The sequence below is a fragment of the Oncorhynchus mykiss genome, chromosome 17 (genome assembly GCF_057628025.1).
Source record: "Oncorhynchus mykiss isolate SJ-2025 chromosome 17, ASM5762802v1, whole genome shotgun sequence".
NCBI lineage: Eukaryota > Metazoa > Chordata > Actinopteri > Salmoniformes > Salmonidae > Oncorhynchus > Oncorhynchus mykiss.
In genome coordinates, this window is record NC_143038.1 from 67,292,657 (window position 1) to 67,320,005 (window position 27,349).

A 27,349-nucleotide genomic window follows, 5' to 3' on the forward strand; every position below is an offset into this window, starting at 1 on the left:
ACAGCCGGGACTCGGGAGGGCCAAGAGACCAGAGGTGGCAGAACGGAGTGCTCGGGGGGTGACATGGGAGAACTTATAAATGTTGAACACCAGGTTGGCTGCGGCATTCTGGATAACTTGCTGTGGTTTGATGGCACAAGCGGGGAGCTTAGCCAACAGAGAGTTGCAGTTGTCTAGATGGGCGTTGACAAGTGCCTGGATTAGGAACTGTGTTGCTTCCTGTGTGAGGTAAGGTCATACTGTAAGGATGTTCTAGAGCATGGAATTGCAGGGGCGAGTCACTGCTTGGATATTTGAAGAGAATGACAGGGTGTTGTCCAGGGTCACACTAAGTGTCTTGGTACTCTGGGAGGGGGACGCCGTGGAGTTGTCAACCGTGATGGAGAGGTCTTGGAGAGGGCAGGCCTTCCCCGGGATGAAGAGCAGCTCTGTTTTGTTGAGCTTGAGGTGGTGGGCCAACATCCGAGCTGAGATGTCTGCCAGGCATGCAGAGTTGCGTGCCGCCACCTGGGTGTCAAAAGGGGAGAAGGAGAAGAGTAGTTGAGTTTTATCCGGGGCCTCGCATGGCCCTTCACCAAGTCTCGAAAAAATACATTTAAAAAAAATGTCCTGATCAGAAACGATCAATATTCCCCAATTACAACTGAAATAGCAATATTTTCTATATTAATTTAAACTGTGTTCTTACTCTTAACAGTTTAGAAAGTCACAGCTACACCCCTTCTTTAACTAAATTGAAATGTCAAAACCCATTATTCTATCACCACGCTTTGCTAGTACATGGTCTTGAATAAATAAAACAATTATACCCAATTAACTTTAAAAAAAAAGGAGTCAAGGCACTTCTTACTTGGTTACACAATTTAATTGCAGTATTAATTCATAAAATAATTCAGTTACATTCAAAATATGATGGAAAATTTGACAAGAACTTTAACCTCTGTGTTATAGCACTTGGGCTATAGTCAGCAAAGATGAGGAGTTGAACTGATAGTGCCTTATAACTCAAATTCTTACCTGATGACCTGTTCGTCCTTTAACCTGCCTCAACATGGGCGGTGCTCTCTCTCTCACTCTCTCTACTGCCCGTATTTGACCCCTGCCATAATCATTAGACCAAATACTATTATCATACGACTGCATCACATATGCAGCAGCACCTCCAGTACCCTCCTACTGATATACAAACAACATTATTTGGGTAAAAATAATCCTAATGATTTTATAGTTAATTTCCATTATCAATTGGTTATTTTATTTATTGTTTGATAACATTTCAACAAAAAAGGGGGGGGGGAAAAGCTGTAGCCGTTAAAAAAGTTGTAGCATAGCCTACGATAGATCTATTATTAAAGCTTATTTCAAGTGACATGGGTCCATAAAAATATATATATTCTTATTTTAAATTGCTATTGTAGAAATAGACTTGTCATATGTTATTATTAATTAATAGCTAGGAATGGAAATCCCCTCAGCATTACTGATTCATTCCGAAGCCGATGGAAAAGGTACCCTACCTTACTTTGGGTTACTGGGTCGGCCTACATTAAAAGGCTTCTGGTGCCTTCTATTGACCACATCAATACACTGGTACATTTTTGGGCGGGCTATTTTAAAAAGGTAAAAGCCTGTCTGTCTTTATTAGAAATGTTCTGGGGGACTGGGAATATAGTGCTCAACATCTGAAATATTGGCTAAATAACTCAAAAGCATAATAAATCATCCTACAATGTAAAGCCTATTGTCTTATCAGTCACTCTAATAGTCTAACATTTGTAACAAGCTTTATACAAAATCTCAGCAAATCTTACAATTTGTATACATTAAATTGTGTACAAAATTGACATTTTTGACAAAGAAAATGTGTCAGCTAAATTTGTAAACCTCCCGCTCCATCTGTCTTGGAACATGTAGTTCTTCGCAGATAGATCTACATATGAACTACACATCCCTACACCCGCGTTAGTTACCATAGCAGCGAGAGTTTAATTTGTGTTCCGCCATGGCTATCAGTCCGTCTAGAGTTTTCGCTGCTTTATTACCCGCGGGAGATATTTACCGGGACGAAAACGAACCAGGGATGGGGGGACACACGGTTACCGTTCAGCGAACCCAGAACAGCGCGCGAGAGGTCCAGGTGACTGGGAGCGCAGAGGTGTCGTGCCCAGCCGACCGCGCTACTGTTTCCGTTAGTTTCAAAAACAGCAAGGAGTCGGTGAACGACGTCACCAACAGCATCTCGAGGAGAGTAGAGTACATTCTACAGACCCTGAGACAACACCATGTCAAGGTAACTTAGAGTTCATACAACCATAGACATCCTATTAAATTATTAGATGGGCTATGTCATAAAGCCTTTAAAGTTCCAGAATGGCTTTGAAAATGGCAGCCATATTGTTCAGGGACAAATCCAAAACAGTAATTGGAATGAATGGCAGTAGAGACGTAATCCTGATTATACTTATGCAGAAAAATAAAAGTATGGCATGTGATATATCAGAACTGGTATAATAGAATTGTCAACCTAGAATAGTCATACAATTATAAATACAGTTTATAAGTGTTTTATACAAATGTTCTGTATAAATATCCTCTAAAATATGTAAACAGACCATAAATGTATACATTTTAGTTCTTGGAAAGCTGTCAGTGCTATTGTATGATACAAGTATTTCTTACGAGTACTTGATACAGGTGCTTGTTACAAGTATTTGATACAAGTACTTGTTGCATTTACAACTTGTCTAAGTTCTATAATCAACTGATTTCCTCCAGTGCATGTATGGGTGTGGATTGACTGCATTGATTGAATGGAATATTGGCAGTTAATTATAAAAATAAATCTATGGAATTATTCCTCTAAAACTGTCTGCCTAGCTAACAAACATACAGTGCAGATACATTCTTCAAATTCATTATTTTACACATATCTTATCACAGCACTGGCAAACCAGGGTTGACCAACTCAATGTTTTTTTTGTTTGGACCCCGGCAGCAGCTAATTGGGGATCCTAATAAATACAAAACAATGACCAAAATGTCTGACCTTAATGCCATCATATGAAGGATCATGTCTATTCTAGTATTATAATTCCTAATTATATTAGTTCAAATAACTTTTAATATGGATATATTGGCATATAGGCCTAAAACAATTCAATAGGACATCTATTGCTATTGGTTGGATAGGTAATTTCATATCCCAGCTGTGTAATTCAGTATTTCAACTCCAGGCCTCCAGTACCCCCAAAAGCACACTTTTTTGTAGCCCCAGACAAGCACACCTGATTCAACTTGTCAACTAATCATCAAGCCCTCAATGAGTTGAATCGTCTGCGGATATAACTAGAATGTGTGCTGGATTGTTGGGGGTACTGGAGGACAGGAGGTGGGCAACTGGTGTAGTGCAATGCCAGTGACATTGACAGACAGACACAGGGCAAACATACAGTCAGCACACTGACTGACTGACACAGCTGTCTAATCACTATTAAGTAGGATGTTTGAAGATGTCTCTCCTCCCTCCTCTCCACTCTTCTTCTTCTCCTCTCACCCTGCAGGGGGAAGAGTTGACAGTGACGAGACACATCTACAGAGCTGATGACCTTTACCACATGGAGGCTCTGGTAGGTTCCCTGTGCTGAAATCCCTAAATTTGTATGTACAGACTGAAGTAGACCGTGCATTAACATGGGAAAGGAATGGAGACGGGTCTATGAAGTGTTGGGAATTATATTCTAGTCCATGCCTACTGTGAGAAGTCCAGCATATAGTATCAGTCATGTGCAGCTCACCCTGCACTAACATAAATAACATGAGCATATCTACTTCTGCTAAGCGTCCCAGTAAAGCAATAAAAACAAGTAAGCATCCCATAAGAAAAGTGCTAAAAAAATAGCCCACATCAACATATGTACCTGTTGCGTCGAGCAATCCCGTATCCGGGAGCGTAATTATAGCCTCAAGCTCATTACCATAACGCAACGTTAACTATTCATGAAAATCGCAAATGAAATGAAATAAATATATTGGCTCACAAGCTTAGCCTTTTGTTAACAACACTGTCATCTCAGATTTTCAAAATATGCTTTTCAACCATAGCTACACAAGCATTTGTGTAAGAGTATTGATAGCTAGCATAGCATTAAGCCTAGCATTCAGCAGGCAACATTTTCACAAAAACAAGAAAAGCATTCAAATAAAATAATTTACCTTTGAAGAACTTCGGATGTTTTCAATGAGGAGACTCTCATTTAGATTGCAAATGTTCAGTTTTTCCAAAAATATTATTTGTGTAGGAGAAATCGCTCCGTTTTGTTCATCACGTTTGGCTAAGAAAAAAACACGAAAATTCAGTCATTACAACGCCAAACTTTTTTCCAAATTAACTCCATAATATCGACATAAACATGGTAAACGTTGTTTAGAATAAATCCTCAAGGTGTTTTTCACATATCTATTCGATGATAAGTCATTCGTGGCAGTTTGGTTTCTCCTCTGAAGCAAATGGTAAAATACATGCAGCTGGAGATTAATTGCAACGGAGGACACCAGACGGAGCACCTGGTAAATGTAGTTAGTCTCTTATGGTCAATCTTCCAATGATATGCCTACAAATACGTCACAATGCTGCAGACACCTTGGGGATACGACAGAAAGTGTAGGCTCATTCCTTGCGCATTCACAGCCATATAAGGAGACATTGGAACAAAGCGCATTCAAAATCTGGGGCATTTCCTGTTTGAAATTTCATCTTGGTTTCGCCTGTAGCATCAGTTCTGTGGCACTCACAGATAATATCTTTGCAGATTTGGAAACGTCAGAGTGTTTTCTTTCCAAAGCTGTCAATTATATGCATAGTCGAGCATCTTTTCGTGACAAAATATCTTGTTTAAAACGGGAAAGTTTTTTTATCAAAAAATTAAAAGAGCGCCCCCTATATCGAAGAGAAACAAGGTTCATGAAATCCGTGGTGGAAAAAGTAACCAATTGTCATACTTGAGTAAAAGTAAAGATACCTTAATAGAAAATGACTCAAGTAAAAGTGAGTCACCCAGTAAAATACTAATTGAGTAAGTCTAAAAGTATTTGGTTTTAAATATACTTAAGTATCAAAAGTACATGTAATTGCTAAAATATACTTTATCAAAAGTAAGAGTAATATAATTTCTAATTCCTTATATAAAGCAAACCAGATGGCATCATTTTCTTTTTTTAACGGAGAGCCAGGGGCATGCTCCAAAACTCAAGACATAATTTACAAACAAAGTATGTTTTTAGTGAGTCTGCCAGATCAGAGGCAGTAGGGATGACCAGGGATGTGCTCGTTCTCTTGATAAATGTGTGAATTAGGCAATTGTCCTGTCCTGCTAAGCATTCAAAACTCAACGAGTACTTTTGGGTGTCAGGGAAAATGTATGGAGTAAAAAGTACATTTTCTTTTGGAATGTAATGAAGTAAAAGTAATCAAAAATACCCCCAAAAAACTACCTAAGTAGTAGTTTCAAACACTAGGCTACCATGGTAGGGTAGCCTAGTGGTTAGAGCGTTGGACTAGTAACCGCAAGGTTGCAAGTTCAAATATGTCATTCTGCCCCTGAACAGGCAGTTAACCCACTGAACCCATTGAAAATAAGAATTTGTTCTTAACTGACTTGCCTAGTTAAATAGAAATGCCAATGGTGTTGCTGTTTATATTCAGAACCACATTCCTGTAAATATTAGAGAGGATCTCATGTTAAATACTGTTGAAGTAATATGTACAAATTAAATGTGTCTTCTGCATTTAACCCAACCCCTCTGAATCAGAGGTGCTGTCTTAATCGACATCATCTTCAGAGCCCGGGGAACAGTGGGATAACTGCCTTGCTCAGGATGGCAGATTTATACCTTGTCAGCTAGGGGATTCAATCCAGCAACCTTTTGGACCAACGTTGAGGGAGAGGTTGTTGTCCTTGCGCCACACGGGCAGGTCTCTGACCTCCTCCCTATAAGCTTTCTCATTGTTGTCTATGATTAGGCCCACCACTGTTGTGTCATCAGCAAACTTAATGGTGTTGGAAGGGACTGAGCACGCACCCCTGAGGGGCTCCCGTGTTGAGGAGCAGTGTGGCGGATGTGTTGTTACCTAACCTTACCACCTGGGGGCGGCCCGTCAGGAAGTACAAGATCCAGTTGCAGAGGGAGGTGTTTAGTCCCAGTGTCCTTAGCTTAGTGATGAGCTTTGAGGACACTATGGTGTTGAACGCTGAGCTGTAGTAAAGGACTAGCATTTTCACATAGGTGTTCCTTTTGTCCAGGTGTGAAAGGGCAGTGTGGAGTGCAATAGAGATTGCATCATCTGTGAATCTGTTGGTGCGGTATGCAAATTGGAGTGGGTCTAGGGTTTCTGGGATAATGGTGTTTGAGCCATGGCCAGCCTTTCAAAGCATTTTTGTTTTAACCTTTATTTAACTAGGCAAGTCAGTTAAGAACAAATTCTTATTTTCAATGACGGCCTAGGAACAGTGGGTTAACTGCCTGTGTAGGGGCAGAACAACAGATTTGTACCTTGTCAGCTCGGGGATTCAAACTAGCGACCTTTCGGTTACTAGCCCAACAATCTTACCGCTGTGGGTGTGTGTTTTTACAGGTGATGGTGGTGTTCTCAGACTTTGGTCAGATGGAGAGAGTGTGTATTGTTCTGTTGGAGAAGCTGGATAAGAGTGTGTGTGTCAGCACACCTCACTTCTACCACAGTGAAGAGTGTCTCGGCCTATTGAGGTAACACACGCACACGCACACACACACATGTACACACATTATACTATCATAATAATGTGTGTATGTGTCCAGGCGGAGCGTGTGTGTAGCAGCAGTAGAGAATGCTCGTCTGAAGGCGTCTGAGATGAGCAGCATGCTGGGACAGACTCTGGGGCACCCCCTACTGGTCAGAGAGGAAGAGGCCACGGAGAGAGATGGAGGGAGAGAAGGAGGAGAGGGGGTACACAGGCCTAGCATCAGTGCGACCTCTCGTGTGTTTGTCACCTTTAACCTCCGACACAAAGACAGAACCAGGAAGAAGATTTGAAGACTACATTACCCATCTACCCTGTCAGCACAGTGCAAACACACACTCCCTCACAATCACACTGTAGATATGAAGACAAAGACGAGGATGGACAGTCATTGTTTTGTTTAGAATAATATTTATTTAAGCTTTTCCTCAAAGCTTCTGTCCATAAACATGAATGTCAATAAATTATGTAAATGTGGCTGTTCTTGATTCAAGTTTGAGGTCTTTATGATAATGAACTGTATTATATTTTCTGTCTTTAATTTTATTCTGATATGAAATACTGTATGACATCTTCAATGATGTAGTGGTTAAAACAGTAGGTGGGTAAACGCTGATCACCGTTTGCAGCTAATAAAATAATGCTTCCTATATTTTCAATGCATTTTTCCACAGTAGGTGGCTAAAGGCGTGAGCCTTTTCCCCTCTACTAAATTACTGTGTGAAATTAAATTGATCTTGTTGTGGGGGGAACAGAGAGAGGAGCTGTCCTTTTCTTTACATCTACCGTCCAGTTAGGTGTCCCACTGACACACACACACACACTCTTGTGGTCCCCGTCTGTCAGTCTTCAGGGAAGATCTCTTGGAGCCAGGGCTGCATGATAAACCGCTCTCCATCAAAGTGTGTGAAGTACTGTTCTAGGGTGGGGATCTCCGGCTGGAACACACACACACACACACTCGGAGGTTCAGCTAGGGTTAGGTGTGTATACGTATGTTTGAGTGTGTCAGTTTGCTTTCAGAAAATATTAAACCCCCTTGACTTTTTCCACATTTTGTATTAGACTGAATTTAAAAATGGATTCTTGAGATTGTGTCACTAATCTAGAGGAAAACCTGGTAGCACAGGCAAAATCCTAGAGGAAAACCATGTTCAGTCTGCTTTCCAACAGACACTGGAAGACAAATTCACCTTTCAGCAGGACAATAACCTAGCCCAAATCTATACTGGAGTTGCTTACCAATTACCAAGACGACATTGAATGTTCCTGAGTGGCCTAGTTACAGATTACTTAAATTGGTTTGAAAATCTATGGCAAGACCAATTTGACAGAGCTTGAAGAATTTTTAAAAGAATGATTGCCAAATATTGTTTAATCCAGCTGTGCAAAGAAATTAAGATATTTACCCAAAAAGACTCACAGCTCTGATTGCCGCCAAAGGTGTTTAACATGTAATGACTCAGGGGGTTGAATACTTATCTAATCAAAATATGAGCGTTTCATTTTTCATTAATAAAAAAAATAATAATAATTTTCTACTTTGACAAGATTATTTTGTGTAGGCCGTTGACAAAATATGACAATTAAATCCATTTTAATTCCACTTTGAAATGCAACAAAATGTGGAAAAAGTCAAGGGGGTTGAATGCACAGTGAGTGTGTGTTCGTGTTCCTACCCTGGTTCCAGTGACCCGTTCCAGCCTGGTCTGAGGCAGGTATCCCACTAGGAGAGAGGAGGGCCCAGGACCACTGAATAACACCTTATAGTGGGGGGTGTTCTCTGCGTTAACCTACACACACACACACACACACACACACACACAGTGAGAGGTGAAGGTCAAATTCAAGTTAGAATTCTTAAATGGTTTAACTGCCACTTCCGTTAGTGATATTACAGTACAACAACGAAGTCCCTCGGACATCATTGCACACACGATAGAACAGCAGCATGTAGGACCTATTGCAATTGTTATTACCTTGATGCTCCCCAGCTCGGTTTCGTCAACAAAACAAAAAACGACGGTGGGGCGGACAGTGCCATCGTTTTTCCCTACTGCGGATTCCATCTTTAAAGAGCAACTGCCCCTGAACACCAAATTCTCCTTTTGAAAACAGTCCATGTGGCATCGATAGAGGAGTCAAAAATGTATTCTAGTGTCAAAATTCACTACAAAGTGTAAATGGGATAATTTGTCATAAAAGTTAGTCTCGTCCAAAACTTGAGTTTTGTAAGTAAATTCACCACGACTTACTTGAGGATTTGGTAATGCATGACTTACATGCCCACTTTTGCGAATTATACAATTTCCCAGTGACAACACGTTTGTAGTCCGCCCCCAGTTGCCATGTTGTGAAGTCTGCAACACACACACGTCACCCGGCAAATAGGTGGTAAAATGGGCTTCCATAAAGTTGGCACAAACTTGGTGAGTACGTTAGCTAAGTGGACAGTTCGGACTTAGAATATGTGGACAACTACAAATACCTAGGTGTCTGGTTAGACTGTAAACTCTCCTTCCAGACTCACATTAAGCATCTCCAATCCCAAAATTAAAATTGGCTTCCTACTTTGCAACAAAGCATCCTTCACTCATGCTGCCAAACATACCCTCGTAAAACTGACAACCCTACCGATCCTCGACTTCGGCGATGTCATTTACTAAATAGCCTCCAGCACTCTACTCAACAAATTGGATGCAGTCTATCAGAGTGCCATCCGTTTTGTCACCAAATGTTACGGATACAGGTATCCTCTGTGTGTGTGTGTGTGTGTGTGTGTGTATGTATCCTGTGTTGTTTTCTCTCCTTCTCCCCTCACAGGTGAAAATCACCACTCCCCAATCAGTCACCAATCCAATCATCAATCAGAAGACACACCTCCTCCTGTTTCCTACCCTATCACAGTTCCTTTCCCTTGGTTTAAAAACCCTGTCAGTAGTTTGCTCTAGAGCTCAATCTCTCTGTAAATGCCATGTCTGTAGGTCTCTGTGTTTCACTCTCTCTTTGTGTATTAATCTTTTGTTTGAGCACCTCCATAGCACTTTGTCCTCACCTGTGAGTATTGTTTTTGGTTATGGTGTTTGTGTTTGGTTGCTGGTGGGAAAAGGGGAAACCAAGACAAGTCGCCCATGGGCATACACTACCCGTAGGTAGACTTTGTTAAATACACTAGTTAGAACTGGGCGGACCACCCACTGTATTTTTTGTTAGTTAGTTAGCTGTTGTTAAAGTAGGCTAGTCTAGCTTAGGGGTGTTTTTGAATACTTATTGTTTCTTTCCTTGGGTCCAGCTCAGCCCCTTTTCCTGCTCCCCCCCATTACCGTGTGTTTTCAAATAAACCTTGAGTTTGACGGTAGATTTCAGTTGTCCTGGTTATTTCATTCTCACTTTTACTTTGTCACTATAATTTGCTTGAGTAATGTTACGGGTCTCATTACCATTCCCCCCCCTAGACTGTCGGGCCAAAAGGGATTCGTAACACCAAAGCCCCATATATTACCCACCATTGCGACCTATACGTTCTCGTTGGCTGGCCCTCGCTTCACATGTCGCCAAACCCACTGGCTCCAGGTCATTTACAAGTCTCTGCTAAGCCCCGCCTTATCTCAGCTCACTGGTCACCATAGCATGCGCTCCAGCAGGTATATCTCACTGGTCACCCCTAAAGCCAATTCCTCCTTTGGCTGTCTTTCCTTCCAGTTCTCTGCTGCCAATCGCTGTAACGAACTGCAAAAATCACTGAAGCTGGAGACTCATATCTCACTCACTAACTTAAAGCACCAGCTGTAAGAGCAGCTCACAGATCACTGCACCTGTACATAGCCCATCTGTAAGTAGCCTATCCCCATACTGTATTTATTTATCTTGTTCCTTTGCACCTCAGTATCTCTACTTGCACATTCATCTTCTGCACATCAATCACTCCAGTGTTTAATTGGTGTTTAATTAATTTAATGTACGTATTTGACACATGATTATAGTGTGTAAATGAACAGCAATTTAATATTCAATAGTCCTCACCTGGGATTTGAACTCACAACCACTTGGTTCACAGTTTGCCAATCTCCCTGCTATACCACCATGTACCGGTTAATCTTACTATTCTCATCATTGAATCGATTTACTTATTTCAGCAATTTAACACTTTTCAGTATAGTTGTCTAATGTTTGTGGGGCATGTTGACCCATTTTAAATGATACTCCTGAATCACTATGATACATTTTTTTGTGTACTTTTAACAAAGCTGAGATTTACTTCAAAGTGCGTTGACCTTATTGCTTACAGCCTTACACCAATCAAGTTATTTCAGATCTACACAAGTGCCTGAGGAGCAGGGGTAGGGTTTCTTCTGGACAGGACAGCGCCCAACTATACTGACCCAATAAGCACATGTCCTAGAGATATCCCTTTTTGGGATAGTGGTTGTTCGTAGACTACAGGAAACGGAGGGGCGGGCACGCCCCCATCCACATCGATGGGGCTGTAGTGGAGTGGGTCGAGAGCTTCAAGTTCTTCTGTGTCCACATCACTAAGGAATTAACATGGTCCACACACACGTGAAGAGGACACTACAGTGCCTTTTCATAACTTTTCGTTATGTTAATGTACAATTATATATATCTCATCTTTACATCCTTCACGTGGTGTAGAAAATATCAAGGATGAAGAGAATGTTTGTGATGATTGGATTGTGATTTTATTTCTCTAACGAGATCATAGTAATTAGGATACTTTTCCTCGTAACTAGCCACGCCCCAGGGAGCCCAGAGAGCGTGTCTGCATGACGAAAATGACCTCTTTTCACCCGAGGGGATAAAAAGATTGAGTTAAGAATTAAACAGACTAAAACGGACCACAAGCTGCAGCTTGATCCACATTGGTCACGACACCGAAAACTGCAAAACAATGTTGAAGACAAAATAACCTCTTAACAATCAATGCTACGGTTGAGTAGCTGTTATCTACGAAGGTGAATTTAAGTAGGACCATCTGGTTCTTTTCTTCAAATCATCGTGTGCTACACTGCTTTCATCACCACTCTGGGATCATCGACATGGCTGATTAGCTGTCCTCAGAAGACCACTTTTCCAGAATGAGTACAAGTAAACAGACAACTAAGAAGGACATTGTGACCTCTTGTGGACAATCAGAGACTTACAACTGAGAATGAAGAAGGCCTAATCGAACCCTTCTCACAAAGCGGAACCCTTTCCACGAAGGGCCCAACAGAGATCCTCGACGAAGACCTTCAACACGTAAATAGATGCATTTTTCTTACCCATAAGAGCGGCAGTCCTGGGCAAGGTATTAGGGTTACTGTGAGCGTAGTTCCCAAATGTATCCAAGTGTTGCTTCTCTTTCTCTCGCTTTTTCTCTAACTCCATCTTGTTTAACAAGTGTCATATTGCGTTAGTCCGCTGGGGACCTGTTGCCACCGTATTAACTTTCTAATCCACAACCTATACTGTGTGTGTGTATGTGTGTATCCTATGTTATCATTTAGTTTGTTGGTAAATAAATAACCAAATAAATGTGGACGGAATGATAAGACTCGGGTTTGTGCAGATTCACGAAGTCTGCGACATTCAGAATGAGACTGACAAGGAAATGATGAATTAGTGACTTACACTACCATTCAAAAGTTTGGGGTCACTTAGAAATGTCCTTTTTGAAAGAAAAGCTCATTTCTTGTCCATTAAAATAACATCAAATTGATCATAAATACAGTGACATTGTTAATGTTGTAAATGACTATTGTAGCTGGAAATGGCAGATTTTTTTAATGGAATATCTACATAGGCGTACAGAGGCCCATTATCAGCAACCATCACTCCTGTGTTCCAATGGCACGTTGTTAGCTAATCCAAGTTTATCATTTTTAAAAGTCTAATTGATTATTAGAAAGCCCTTTTGCAATTGTTAGCAAGCTGAAAACTGTTGTTCTGATTAAAGAAGCAATAAAACTGGCCTTCTTCAGACTTGTTGAGTATCTGGAGCATCAGCATTTGTAGGTTCGATAACAGGCTCAAACAAAGACCTCTCTTCTGAAACTCATCAGTCTATTCTTGTTCTGAGAAATGAAGGCTATTCTATGCGAGACTTTGCCAAGAAACTGAAGATCTTGTTCAACGCTGTGTACTACTCCCTTCACAGAACAGCGCAAACTGGCCCTAACCAGAATAAAAAGAGTTGGAGGCCCCGGTGCACAACTGAGCAAGAGGACAAGTACATTAGTGTCTAGTTTGAGAAACAGACGCCTCACAAGTCTTCAACTGGCAGCTTCATTAAATAGTACCAGCAAAACACCAGTCTCAACGTCAGCAGTAAAGAGGCAACTCCGGGAGTTCCTCTGTCCAGTGTCTGTGTTCTTTTGTCCATCTTAATATTTAATTTTTATTGGCCGGACAGATATGGCTTTTTCTTTGCAACTCTGCCTAGAAGGCCAGCATCCCGGAGTCGCCTCTTCACTGTTGACGTTGAATCTAAATAGTACCCGCTAAATACCAGACCCCACGTCAACAGTAGTTTATTTAGTATTTTGTTATTAAAGCAGGCTAACATTAGCAAGCTAACGTTTAACCATGTGGTTTAACTTCTTTGGGACGGGGGGCAGTATTGAGTAACTTGGATAAAAAGGTGCCCAGAGTAAACTGCCTGCTACTCAGTCCTAAAAGCTAGAATAAGCATATAATTAGTAGATTTGGACACTGAAGTTTCTAAAACTGTTTGAATGATGTCTGTGAGTATAACATAACTCATATGGTAGGCAAAAACCTGATAAAAAATCCAACCAGGAAGTGGGAAATCTGAGGTTAAGTTTTTCAACTCAGCCCCCATTGAAGATACAGTGGGATATTAGTTATGTTTCACTTCCCAAGGCTTCCACTAGATGTCAACAGTATTTAGAACCTGTTTTGAGGATTCTACTCTAAAGGAGGGGCTCATAAGGGCTCTTTGAGTGAGTGGTCTGGCAGAGTGCCACAGCCTCTGCCTTGCGCGCTCACGTGAAAGATAGCTACGTTCCACTTCATTTGTACAGACAAAGGAATTGTCCGGTTGGAACATTAGTGAAGTTATGTTAAAAACATCCTAAAGATTGATTCCATACTTAGTTTGGCATGTTTCTACGGACTGTAACATAACTTTTTGGACATTCGGCGCAGCCTGAACGCGCATTTGGATTTGTTTACCAAACGCTAGCGGAACCCCAGTCCTAGACAGGTTATCGAACAAATAATGCTATTTCTGACTCTGTTGACTCCACAACATGGCGGATATCTGTATGGCTTGTTTTGTTGTCTGAGCGCTGTACTCAGGTTATTGCATGGTGTGCTTTTTCGGTAAAGCTTTTTTGAAATCTGACACAGCGGTTGCATTAAAGGAGAAGTGGATCTAAAATTCCATGCATAACACTTGTATCTTTTAGCAATGTTTACTATGAGTATTTCTGTAAATTGATGTGGCTCTCTGCCTATTCCCCCTCAGGAAACTAAAAAGATTTGGCATGGGTCCTGAGATCCTCAAAAGGTTCAACAGCTGCAACATCGAGAGCATCCTGACCGGTTGCATCACTGCCTGGTATGGCAATTGCTCGGCCTCCAACCGCAAGGCACTTCAGAGGGTAGTGCGTACGGCCCAGTACATCACTGGGGCAAAGCTGCCTGCCATCCAGGACCTCTACACCAGGCGGTGTCAGAGGAAGGCCCTAAAATTGTCAAAGACCCCAGCCACCCCAGTCATAGACTGTTCTCTCTACTACCAGATGGCAAGCGGTACCGGAGTGCCAAAAAGGCTTCAACAGTTTTTACCCCCAAGCCATAAGACACCTGAACAGGTAACCAATGGCTACCCGGACTATTTGCATTGTGTGCCTCCCCCAATCCCGCTGTGCTGCTATTCTCTGTTTAGCTTATATGCATAGTCACTAACTATACATTCAAGTACATACTACCTCAATTGGCCTTACCAACCAGTTCTCCCGCACATTGGCTAACCGGGCTATCTGCATTGTGTCCCACCACCCGCCAACTGCTCTTTTTACGCTTCTGCTGCTCTCTGTTCATCATATATGCACAGTCACTTTAACGATACCTACATGTACATACTACCTCAATAAGCCTGACTAACAGGTGTCTGTCTGTATATAGCCTTGCTACTCTTTTTTCAAATGTCTTTCTGTTGCTTTATTTCTCTAATTACCTACACACACACACACACACACACACACACACACAACCTTTTTTTTGGCACCATTGGTTAGAGCCTGTAAGTAAGCATTTCACTGTAAGGTTTACACCTGTTGTATTCGGCGCACATGACAAACTTTGATTTGATTTGCAAAATCACCAGATGTTTTGGAACTATTGAACATAACGCACCAATGTAAACTGAGATTTTTGGATATAAATATAAAATGTATTGAACAAAACATGTATGTATTGTGTAACATGAAGTCCTATGAGTGTCATCTGATGAAGATCAAAGGTTAGTGATTAATTTTCTCTCTATTTCTGCTTTTTGTGACTCCTCTCTTTGGCTGGAAAAATGGCTGGGTTTTACTGTGACTAGGCACTGACCTAACAATCGTTTGGTGTGCTTTCGTAGTAAAGCCTTTTTGAAATCGGACACTGTGGCTGGATTTACAACAAGTTTATCTTTAAAATGGTGTAAAATACTTGTATGTTTGAGGAATTTTAATTGTGGGATTTCTGTTGTATTGAATTTGGCACCCTGTAATTTTACTGGCTGCTGTTGAGGTGGGACGCTAGCGTCCCGAATATCCCAGAGAGGTTTTAACCAAAGCCAAGTTGGTTTTGTTTTCTATATCGTCTCTGGTTTAACTAAGAGCATTGTACCTATGTCGAGGAGTTTTTTTTTTTTTAGCAGAGTACTTGGAAGATCAGTATGACTGGGTGGCAGAAGAGGGGGGAGAGGCAGCGTGAGAATAGACAGGGAAGACCCTCACTGGGGAAGAGGTCAGTGATTGAGGAGGGGGAGCCATGAGGTCATTCTCCAAACCAAATAATATCCAATATTGTGAACCACTAACCGCATACTTTGAGTTACAGTTTGATTGAAATAAAGACCTTTTATTCTGTCAGTTTTGGTGCAGGTACAATAAATGAATGACTTCTCTCCATCCCTCTGTCACTAATATGTGGTGGTGAAGTTCTCTGCTCAGCTGACAGAGACAGGAGATACAGTCCATTCTGTTCCAACTAGGTAACCTTTGCTCTCCTCTATGCACATCACTCTGGGGACTTCCTGCCGGTAACCATGACTTCCACCAATCTCCCCTGTAACTTAAAGATTAGTGGTACTGAGAGTTCCTCTAATTTTTTTGATGCTGTATGAAGCCATTGTGCCATAGGATATTTGACACATAGAGAGGATGATGACCTTGCTGCTGTCTATTGGTTAGAAAGATGGTTCTATACTGAATGTATGTGACAGTCATTGCTAAACAATATGATTAGTGTAGGTAAGGGATGAAGTGAGAACCTATGGAAGGATAGCTCTCCTCGAGGTGGGTTGGGCATGACATGACAGCAGGCTGTTCAATACTGAGCCATGCTGACCGACAAGTGGTGTTGATTTGTACAGGGCAATTTCATTTATTTGACTAAATGACTATCTATAGTTGCCTCTTGATACAGCCACGTCAGTCTTAAAATGGACTGTTACCTTGAAATGCAACTTTAAGATGTAACCTCCAATTGAACTCTGACATTTCCTGACATCTTATTTTCTTCTCTCTCACTCCAGTTATTCTCAGGAGACAGGTCAGTGTGTGTAGAGGGAACACGTTTGACCAGGGAGTCAGACTTCTACTTCATCGCCCTGGACCACTATACCAACAAGGCAGAGGACAGAGGCAAGGCAGAGGACGCCAAGTTTGGACCAATGAGTCACCAGCTTATCTTATGCCTTACACAGTTCCGACACATATCGCTCCACCTTCCTCAAACTCCAGTGCCCTACTTTTGTCTACCATTTTACCAATGTCTATGGATTGTACAAGGATTTGAATTTGGGACACTGAATCCATACCAAATCTAATTCCATTTCCTATACTGTTCTGGCCTCTCTATAGATTATGCTGATGCCCTGTTGTAAGAACCTGGAGATCTCCACTGTTTCTGAGGGAGGTGACCACAAACAGTGCCTGGGACACCTTCCAACGCTACTGCTGTCTGGAGAACAGCCAGAGGGTGGTCAAGACATCTGCTGCAACTTCATCTTTAGTGTGTCAGCTCTGCTGCACCTGGGAGCTGAAGGTATGGCACCGCATTCCCAACAGTCATGTATGCTTAAACATATGTGTGTGCTCATTTATGCGTTTTTTAAAGAGTCAATCAGTAGTTTAAAGAACAACAAAGTGGATCTCCCAACCATGTTTCAGTAAAAAGCTGCGGGATGGGGCTGGAGAAATTTAACCACCCTCTAATTCATAGACAGAGCTATGGATGCAAGAACTGACCATCACGCACCCTTCAATAGATGTATTTATTTTTGTTGGAGGAGACGACCCAAGGTTCCTCACCTTGGACCTCCTCCAAAGGATTTTGAGAAGGATGCGAGGGGTTAAGGAGAGATGAATTGGGACAGAGCTCACTTATTCTGTTTGCACTGATATCTTTGTTCTAATTGTGCCATTTCCACAGATGGCCCTGGTTTGCTGATGACATCTGATTTGACTCCTGCATTACTAACTTTATTGAATAAAACTTCCAATGCCAAATTTAAATGAGATTGGGAACTACCATTGTAATTGATAGACAATCAGACAATTAAAATCAGTTTTCCTCAGTGCAATGTTTGGTGAATGCATGGTGTCGTTTTGTCCTCAGTCCTCCTTTGAACGCTGCGTGTACTGATTCAGTTCTAGAACAACCATCAAGTCCATCCTCAACTCCAACGGATTGTCCGGTCTGCTGAGGGTCATTGACTGCCACCTGCCCTCCATAGAGGTCCTGCACGACTCCAGGGCAAGGAAGAGATCGCCGCCGACCCCTTCTACCCTCTCTTCCAAAGACTCCTCTCTGGCAAACGGTTCAGGTTAATCACGACCAAAACCCTGTCACCTTGAACAGTTTCTTCCCCCGGTGGCGTGGCCTTCAGCAACCGGACAGCTCGGCCACGATGATGCTCTCATCCATGGACTTCACACTATTCATCCAGACTACGCACCTTACACTATCATCCCTGAACTGCACATCTCTTACATGCATAATTTATTATGTAGCTTATAAATGTTCATATAAGCTACATTGCATGTGTGGATCCGTGGAAATTCTGCATCTATATTCTGTTTATTGAACTGGATGAACTGTAGCAGATTCTGCCCTTTGTTTTGTTCTGCTCTCCCTCTCTCCCAGGACCCGTCCTCTGCTCACTCGACCACATTTCTCTCTCGACTCAGTGTCTGCTTGCGCAATGACGCTTCATCTTCACGTGCGCCATCTCGTACACGTTCAGCTTTTTAATTGGATTCGACAACATGGGTGATAAGCTTAACATTGTTGTCCTCTGAGTGGACAAGTGACAGCATGGAATTCAAGTAAGGAGATGGACAGGTGAGAGCCGGAGAAGAGAGAATCTCCATTTAGGAAAAATGTGTACCCCCTGTGCCACCACCACGACGACCATATGACTGAGAAAACGTAGTCAGATTAAGAGAGCTGCTCTTTGGGGCGATCCATGTCTCCGCCAGGGTCAAAAAGTAAAGGGACTGAAGGGCAGCATAGGCTGAGACGAACTCAGCGTTCCTGACCACAGATCAGCAGTTCCAAACAACACCAGAGACCAGAAATTTCACTTGGTTTGTGCGCACAGGGTACACTAAATTAGAATGGTTGCAGTCAAAAGGGTGGAGAGCATCTGTCAAGCCTACAGCGAGAAAAGCGAACTGGGATAGGAAACACACTTTCCAAAGCTACAAAAGAGTAAAATGAGAGAATCTGAAAATAACTAGGTAAAAATACTGAATTGAGAGAGTGGTGTGGAGCCTTGCCCTCTTTCCTTCCTAAAATATATTTATTTATTTTACATTTAGATGTGTAATTCTTGAGAATTTTGATACTAGTGCACTGTCAGGGTTAGGAACACAAGCATTTCGCTACACCCGCAATAACATTGCTAAATATGTATATGTGACCAATAAAATTAGACTTGATTTAACACAGCAGAACAGTCTGTTTTGGCGATAGCCTTAGTTGAGATGAATCCGCCGATTACAGCTGCTGAGAAAACAGGAGAGACTGAAGTACTACTGGCCTTGAAAAAGGTGAAGAGCACACCTCCCGGTACTAATTGCTGATTGCCTAGGTTGATATGTCAATCATCTGCAAGTTAACAGCAGTCTGCACACCAAGTAGGCAGCACTTAATGTAGACGGCCCTAGCTAGCAAAGATACATTACTAAACAACAGACAAGAAATTATACTTACCACTCCTGGAGATATCAGGAGTCTTTTTATTTTAACCTTACTTTACCAGGTAAGTTAACTGAGCACACATTCTCATTTATAGCAACGGAATACTTATAGGGGAGAGGAAGGGGGATGAATGAGCCAGTTGGAAGCTGGGGATAATTAGGTGGCCATGATGGTATGAGGGCCCGGTTGGGAATTTAGCCAGGACACCGGGGTCAACACCCCTACTTTTACGTTAAGTGCCATGGGATCTTTAGCGACCACAGAGTCAGGACACCCGTTTAACGTCCCAGCCGTTAGACGGCACCCTGTGAGTTGACGTCCCAGCCGTTAGACGGCACCCTGTGAGTTGAGCGGTTGGAAATCATTGCTCCGGAGCTCTACGTCCTTTCCAACCACTATGCGCTCACAGGAAAAAAAACTAAAAACTGCCACTCTAGTCATTAAAAATCACAATTTAACCATCTATTTTTCTGACTACATGGACCTACCATTTGGTTTTAAAGTATTGAAACCAAACCATGTGAAAAGTATTTTAATAAAACATGACTGTAAGGTGCTCATAATTTCAAATAGGCTATATTAATATGACATGTAGCCTATTTGATCGATAATAGAACAAAAAAGTATCCGTTTATAAAAAAAGTTTTTCAGTTTATAAATACTTTGCTACAATGACAGTTATCTACACAGCTCGTTCCTTTATTTTAGCATGTGCACATAGTAAGTACACCATCATGCTTTCGGGATACGTGTCTTTTCAGATTCCAAATGGATTCTTTAGGTTGTGGACACTACATCACTGCACCCCCTCCCTTGCTCTTAATCTTTTGTAAGTCACCTTGATTTTGCACCTGTGCATTTTATCAGTTTCTTTATGAAAATATTTAGCAAACTCCATGACAGCAACTAAAGCAAGGGGCTATTAGCAGCACACAGCCTATGAATGCATGCAGGGCCTGGCATTCCCTGATCTGGTGAAGAGAGCGCTACTGGAGCGGGTGAGAAGGCCGATGCTCCAGCCTTTTGGGGATCACGCTCAGCTCTCCAGCTCCGCTCACATGGTCTGCACAGGGCAATGTCCCGAATTACTGCCCTGGGATATTTTGGGGGAGACCAGAGGATAAGAGTGCCTCCTACTAGCTCTCCAACACCATCTGGTATCCCATTCAGGGACCAACCAGGACCAAACCTGCTTAGCTTCATAGACAAGCCAGCAGTGGGGTGCAGGGTGGTATGCTGCTGGCTATAAGTATAGTCAGATAAACTGATGCCTGACACGGACATGTTAGCGTGGCGGGAAGACCATGAACCAAGAGGGTACCATGAACCAAGAGGGTACCATGAACCAAGAAGTTGCGAGTACAAATCCCAGGTGAGGACATTCTGCTCAACCTTAGTAATACTTGTGTACTAAAACAGTCTTAAAGCCTAGGCATTAGGTTCAAAATTGTCAAAGAAACTAACTCAGAAAAGTGTGTGCACGCATTAATAAGAGGCCTGTTATAACAGTTCTGTGTATGTAGAATGACCCCATGATGTCTGGGCACTCAGCCAATACTTGACAGAAACTAACTGGTTCCTCTTAAGTTAACTGGAAACACAGTAAAGGTTTTATCCTGCACACCAATGATAAAGCTATTGTTCTGTCTGGAGCCTGTTTCTGGGCCAAAGAAGCATGTTTTGTGTGTGACCAGTACGAACATACATGATCTGGGCCGACAGTCAAAGGTACTTGAGCTACTGTTAGAGGAGGTATGCCTGAAGTGACTTCCTGTCATTCTGGCCCCTATTGTGCTCACTGAGTTGTGACAGACCGAGGCAACCTTTTCACCCAGTCCAATCACACACATACACAAGGACACGTGTTTTGCAGATGCTTGCATGGGGTAGCTTGACTGTATAAATGCTCCTGTACTCTTTGTATAGGAAGCTTACACTCCATCTCACCTGCGTGGGTGGGGCGACCAGCCTCCTCATTATAAAAGTAATACTTTTTGATTTTGCCTCTACTAGTTATTAGCTAAAGGTAGAAGGTTTCCACAACAATGTTCAATAATAATTCCTTTATAAATGAACATGCACAATGTAATCATCTACGACTCTACGTCAAAGTGTCTAAAATATGTACATTGAAAATACTATGCTAAAAGCACTGTGTGGAGGGAGTATCCTTAACCTTGCCAACAGAAAAAAAATAGAGCCATGAATGGATTAACGTTTCACCAATCAGGGCCTTGATTGGCTCGGCAACAAGGAACGATATGTAATGAAAACAACATTTGGGGGAGAACGTTTTTGGAACCATCAGGTGACAACCGATAAATAAAAAATGTATTTTTTATTTGACCTTTATTTAACTAGGCAAGTCAGTTCTTATTTTCAATGACAGTCTAGGAACAGTGGGTTAACTGCCTTGCTCAGGAGCAAAAACGACAGATTCGTACCTTGTCAGCTCGAGGATTGGAACTTGCAACCTTTCGGTCTAACCACTAGGCTACCCTGCCGTATTCTTGCAACGTTCCCATGAAACGTGTCCAGAACATTAATATATTACATTCTGAGATCGTGGTAACCACGTTCTGGGTAAGTTCTATTTGGAAGGAGCTTTGAATTGGTCAGTAGCCTACAGAGTGGTCTGCTTCTGCATCTTATATCTGTCTGTAGTTATTGAACTCTGCCTCCTGGACCCAGGGGTTGAGGCACACTGGCATATCCAGGATGGAGTGTCATGCACGCCACCCCTCGTGCCTGCATCTGTCCATAACATAGATGGAAGGGACTTCATCACCCACTGGAGTTGAATATAGAACCTCACCCAGAGAGCTGTGCAGGTCAGTGTGTGGTTAAATAGACGTGATTGGGGAGTCCCATAGGGCGGCACACATTTGCAGCAGCGTCGTCCAGGTTTGGCCGGCGTAGGCCGTCATTGGAAATAAGAACTTGTTCTCAACCGACTTGCCTAGTTAAATAAAGGTTGAATGAATTAGAATCCCATTCTAGTTCTGGTTAGACTCTACACGAAACCTATTTGTATTTGCTAGTTAAGTGTAGACATACTGTCTTTATAAGCACATCAATATATTTACAAATGTTTTGTTTTTGTAACACGAACACACCCATAGATTTTTGTTGATAAATGCATCTACGCTCAAGCTGGGCAATGTTTGTGCAATGCTATCATGTAGCCTACCCCTGTAGGGATATTAGTCGTTTTGGGATTTCTCCCCCAGGAAAAATATCAGTCGACATAAGAGACAAAACTAGCCAGTTATAGAATATTGTGTTGTATGACAGCTGAGCTGACAGAAGACCACAGGCATTCAACTTGCAGTTGATATTGTTACCATGGTTACATGTCTTTACATGCAATGATGAAACTTTGAAAAGTTTCAAGATTTTCGTTCTACAACACCTTGCTAAGAAAGTGTGTCTTATGAAACACATTCTAGATCCTCGTTCTTGCTATCTTGGCATAACTTTGATTTGACAGAGACATATCTACAGCTGGCTAGCCTATCTATCCCCAACCTATGCTAGCTAACTGCTGTCAGCATGGCAAAACACAAGGTCAGCGCAGGCTTTAGCCTACATAGAACTCAATTAGCTGACCATCGAGATGACGAGTCAGTCAGAATGGGAAAAGTCCTCAACTTCAAAACTTCTTTCCATAGCAAAGCTACCTCCTCATTTGGGTGCAACCTGCTCATCCACTCTGGGGGGGCTCGGAGCTCTGGGTCCCAGCTGACGATCACCCCGATCATGTGACCATTCCGCTCCATGACGACATCACCCACACGCAGGAAGACGAAGGGAGGGCGCGGCCTACGGACCGACCGGGAGGCTGGGGGTATAAAGAGAGGATATGTGGTAAAGTAGGATGAGGGAAGAAAAAGGAGAGGAGAAAGGAGAGGTTCACACCAATCAGACCAGGCCAGTAACAGGAAGTAAATCCAGACTGGTTCTGCAGGGTTTCTCCCCTTCATTCATTCTGCCTGGCAGACACACCAAGAACAAACACACACACCTCCAAAGAAGCCCAGGTCGTTGTCTTGCAGCATGACCTCCAGAGCAGGAGACTCTCCAGGAACCTCTCCCTCCTCTTCCCCTCCCACCAGCATCCTGGGAGTTAGAGACAGTGTTACCATGGTTGCTTCCAAAATGGCCTGTGGGGCCTGGGTCAGTCTGCAGGTAGCGGATACTATAAGCTGGTGTATAATGTAACGAGAGTGGGGTAAATTTAGACTCTTTTTTTAATGCATCACTCCGTCAAGGGAATAGTGTTCTTTCTAACAAAGATAATCTACATCCATGAGGATGTTGTGTATCCCTGGTAATAATAAGAATGAATGTAAACACTACCATTTTGAAAACATAACTTGTCCAACAAAAACAAAAAAAAGAAAGTGGTCTCGTACTCGTACTTACATACTCTTACCAGGTATGCTAAGTTTTAAAATGTTTTAAAGAGGCCCTGTTAGCTCATATCCCAGCGATAATGCCTTGCTTTACGCCTGGGAAGAAAACACTTTTATTTGCTCAACTTGCTATTGACTCAACTTACCAAGGTAAACACTGACTATATTAGCCCACACAGCTACAATGATGCACTTTAATGCTAGTTTTAGGAACTCATATTGAAGCTTAGAGACCAACTAATGTATAAAATGATATACTTTGGTTTAGATACAAGCATCATGAAACCTCCATTTCATTTCATTCATTTTACTTTCTTACCTAACTTAACACTTTTCCATGTGTTTTTTTTCCTTCAGACTTCATGAAATGATGACCTCTTCCTAAATATTTGGTGAAATTATGAATTATGTGTATGGTTCCCTAGAAACATGGGTGGCTCAACTTACCCCACTCACCCCTACAGCAGGGGGATCAAACTACATTTCTGGACGACCGAGTGTCTGCTGGTTTCTGTTTTTCCCTTTGTGTCCAATTAAGACCCAGACAAGGTGAGGGGAGGTCCTAACTAATCAATTACTTTAATTGATCAAATAAGTACAAGGGAGCAGTGAAAACCCACAGACGCACAGCCCTCCAGCAATGAGTTTGACACCTCTGCTATAAGGAGTAATGCTGTAGAATTACTAGAGGTAAATGTGACGTACGTGATTCTATCCATAAGGTCTGCGATCCACTCTGTCCAGACAGTGGTGTTCAGGTAGGACTTCCTCCACTCACCCCACATACCCAACAACCTGGTCGAGACAGACACATTAATAACCCGAACCTCTTACCCCTAACCCCGGCCTAACTCAGTCCAGATGGCAGTGTTCAGGTAGGACTTCAACTCAACCTAGATACCCTGGAGCCTGGTAGAGACAGACATACATTATAATAACCATAACCCTGACCTCTAACCCCTGATCACAGATACCCAGAAAACTGCAGTAAAAACAGAAACATTATTAACCCTAACCCCACACCCTGCAGTCAGATTTCACTTATAATATTAGGAGAATAATGGTAAAAGAAAAGCTCTCATATGCTGTGCCATGTTTGTTCCTAGATTTAGAGAGGTGGTGGCTCTCAGAATGGTGAAGGGGTGTGCTTGCAGATGAATAAGTGCCATGCCATTAGGGGGTCTGAGCGGACCGTTACCGTTTGGTGGCGTGGTAGCGCTGCGCTACGGACGCTCCGGTCCACCGGGAGATGAGGTACTGGGCTGGTAGTGCGGAGAGCAGTAGGGTGAGCTGCAGGATGGTTGCCACTGTTAACTGGGGCATCACGACACCTGGCCTTACCAGAGAACAGGACAGAATTATCAGTAGGCTAAAAAGGTTAGTGCCAGCAGGTAGATATGCTTGCCGTAGGCTATATAAATAAATCAAATAATTTGAGCATAAGTTAAATTGAGTTTTATAGTCTGTTTTCTTTCATAAATTGCAACTGAACAAAGCAGGCCATGACTATGAAAAGTGTGTATTCTGAATCAGGTGTGGATGTAAAATGTTTTTGTTTTTTAAATGAAGAAAAAAAAAATTGTAAATACAAGATTTCAGATTAAAATCTTCAATAGCCAATTTGACAGGCTGTTTGGCTCATTTCAGTGACGAAGACAAATAACTTAGCAGACGTTTCTGATTAATAAACACTGCCATGCTGGTGGGTGATAACTAGGCTTGGGCGGTATTCAGATTATCATACCAACCTTGTGCCATACCGGGATAGTCGGTAATACCAGCACTGAAGACAAGGGATGTTATTTTCTAACCCCCCCAGCCTCTAATGCAAAGGTTAGCAATGCTATAAAGTGCATGTAATATCCCATAGAGAATGCTAACTAAATACTAATTATACAGTCTAACTATTTTCAGGACAGACAAACCAGCTCAAAAAGTTATACAAGTAACTTCAAACACACTACTCACAAATATTAGCCAGCAAGGCTCTTGATCCAGGAGGGGATTCTCTGCTGTTACCAAACTAAGCTTGATTTTGAAAGAAGCTTACCACTTAGCTAAATGCTACTAAATTAGCAAACCAAAATGCACAACTGCAGAAAATGTTGCACATTTTAGTAAGTTATTTAGCTGGCAAACATTTACTTGCGAATTCCATACTGCAACTAGATCACCAGGCGTGTGTGCGCTGCACAACTGAGTGACTCACAAAGGCACCATTCTCTCATCAATGTGTGTTTGTAAACAAACACCACATGACTTCAAAATGAAAAATTGTGACGAGAAATTAAGAACGAGATCTTTATCGCCTAACGTATTGCATGTTGACTGCAGGGATTTACTTAAGATGTAGCTACAAATATTCACATTAAATTTAAAAAACTGCAACGAATTAGTTTAAATGATATTGAAAGAACCCGTGGTGGAAATGTCCAAATACACAGTATACCACCCTAGCCTAGTGGTAACGTTAAAATAAAACCCAGCCCTGAAACTAAAATGTAGGTTGAAAACAATTTGTATGTCACATAATAGGAAAAGAAAGCGCATTCACATGAATTTGCATCAAGTGGGCAGTTCAGATTTATCATACTTTGAACCATAAGTCATCATTTTGTCATTGTGCAACATCAGGGTAAGCACTGGCAATCGTTCAACACCAAAAGGTTGATTCCTACTGGTGTGGGCATTTAAACAAACAAATGATATTGTGAATCAGGGAAGGAATAAAGTGGCTTTATTCATCATCCACCTGCTTCAGAATACACAAAACATTAACACTTGCTCCTTCCGTGACAGACTATCCAGGTGAATCCAGCTCCAACCCCTTATTGGTGTCACTTAAATACACTTCAAAATTAGAGTAGATGAGGGGAGGAGACCGGTAAAAGAAGAATTTTGTATGTGTGCCATTCAGAGGGTGAATGTACAAGACAATCTTTAAGTGCGTCCCCCCCATTCAGGAGACACCATTTTCATAGTCATGGCAAGCTTGGTTCAATAGCTATTGGCCAGAGAACACCGAATATCCAGTATAAAACTAATTTGACTTCGGTGCTCATGGTCCGTTTTTTATTAATTGATTAATTTTTGTTACAGCTCAACTGCCATATGGAAACATAAAACACAGTCCTATTCTATATGTAAGAACTTTTTACGGTTATCCACTCAAATCAAAATCAAATTTTATTGGGTCACATTCTCATGGTTAGCCAATGCTTGTAAACCCATAACGCATTTTTTTTCCATTTAGAAAATAACTCACACTTATGCTATAATGACACAAACCAACTGACAGCTTTCTAAACCTAGCAGACATATTGGAACCCTTATCTTACCGTGATTACAAGAAATCCCAAGTCAAATCAACTTTTAAATAACTATCTGTTTGACATCGTTCCTGAGGAAGTCAACTAGTAAAGTCTGTTGACAGCAGTTGTGCTGTGGTGTGCGGGACAAGCCATGGCGCGAGGAGAAACAGCTCAGTGGCTTCGGTGTCCCTCGGTAGTTATATTTACATAAATACACTCTGTGTCCTGCAAGCGCACCTGCATATTTACATTTACAAAATTGTCAATATCGCGTGTCCAATCGCTGCCGTCCACGAAATACCGGCGCGCCTCGCCACGTCAGGAATGCAGGAACCAATGGGATGCTGGAGGGAGGGGCGTTCCTGCAGACGCAGGAATGCCCACGTGCAGCTACGAAGTATATATT

At 42.0% G+C, this 27,349-nt stretch overlaps 2 protein-coding genes across 3 annotated transcripts; one reads left to right on the forward strand and one right to left on the reverse strand.

Annotated features, from left to right (window-relative positions):
- Positions 1–1,953: 1,953 nt before the first annotated feature.
- On the forward strand, positions 1,954–7,428 carry irak1bp1 (interleukin 1 receptor associated kinase 1 binding protein 1). Its single transcript, XM_021570059.3, has 4 exons — positions 1,954–2,290; positions 3,561–3,626; positions 6,632–6,762; positions 6,835–7,428. Exons 1-4 carry the CDS (start codon positions 2,003–2,005, stop codon positions 7,067–7,069), a joined length of 720 nt encoding a protein of 239 aa, XP_021425734.2. The 5' UTR covers positions 1,954–2,002; the 3' UTR covers positions 7,070–7,428.
- Positions 7,171–27,281, reverse strand: si:dkey-261l7.2 (uncharacterized). Of its 2 annotated transcripts, none has more exons than XM_021570060.3 (7): positions 26,971–27,281; positions 24,831–24,963; positions 24,338–24,427; positions 23,242–23,336; positions 22,898–23,058; positions 8,456–8,569; positions 7,171–7,714 (listed from the first exon to the last, which is right to left on the reverse strand). In XM_021570060.3, the coding sequence occupies exons 2-7, from the start codon at positions 24,953–24,955 to the stop codon at positions 7,619–7,621; spliced, it is 681 nt and encodes a 226-aa protein (XP_021425735.3). In that variant the 5' UTR covers positions 24,956–24,963; positions 26,971–27,281; the 3' UTR covers positions 7,171–7,618. The 2 variants fall into 2 exon arrangements, with proteins under 2 accessions (XP_021425735.3, XP_021425736.3); XM_021570061.3 differs by having other exon boundaries at positions 24,831–24,968.
- Between the last annotated feature and the right edge of the window lie 68 nt (positions 27,282–27,349).

Excerpts from the sequence above, each read along its gene's own strand:
- irak1bp1 (XM_021570059.3), top strand. The coding sequence starts at position 2,003 with ATGGCTATCAGTCCGTCTAGAGTTTTCGCTGCTTTATTACCCGCGGGA. Across the intron at positions 3,627-6,631 it reads TTTACCACATGGAGGCTCTG|GTGATGGTGGTGTTCTCAGA; the intron begins GTAGGTTCCCTG and ends GTGTTTTTACAG. Across the intron at positions 6,763-6,834 it reads GAGTGTCTCGGCCTATTGAG|GCGGAGCGTGTGTGTAGCAG; the intron begins GTAACACACGCA and ends GTATGTGTCCAG.
- si:dkey-261l7.2 (XM_021570060.3), bottom strand. The coding sequence starts at position 24,955 with ATGCCCCAGTTAACAGTGGCAACCATCCTGCAGCTCACCCTACTGCTC. Across the intron at positions 24,428-24,830 it reads CGCTACCACGCCACCAAACG|GTTGTTGGGTATGTGGGGTG; the intron begins GTAACGGTCCGC and ends TGTCTCGACCAG. Across the intron at positions 23,059-23,241 it reads CGACCTGGGCTTCTTTGGAG|CCTCCCGGTCGGTCCGTAGG; the intron begins GTGTGTGTGTTT and ends TTATACCCCCAG.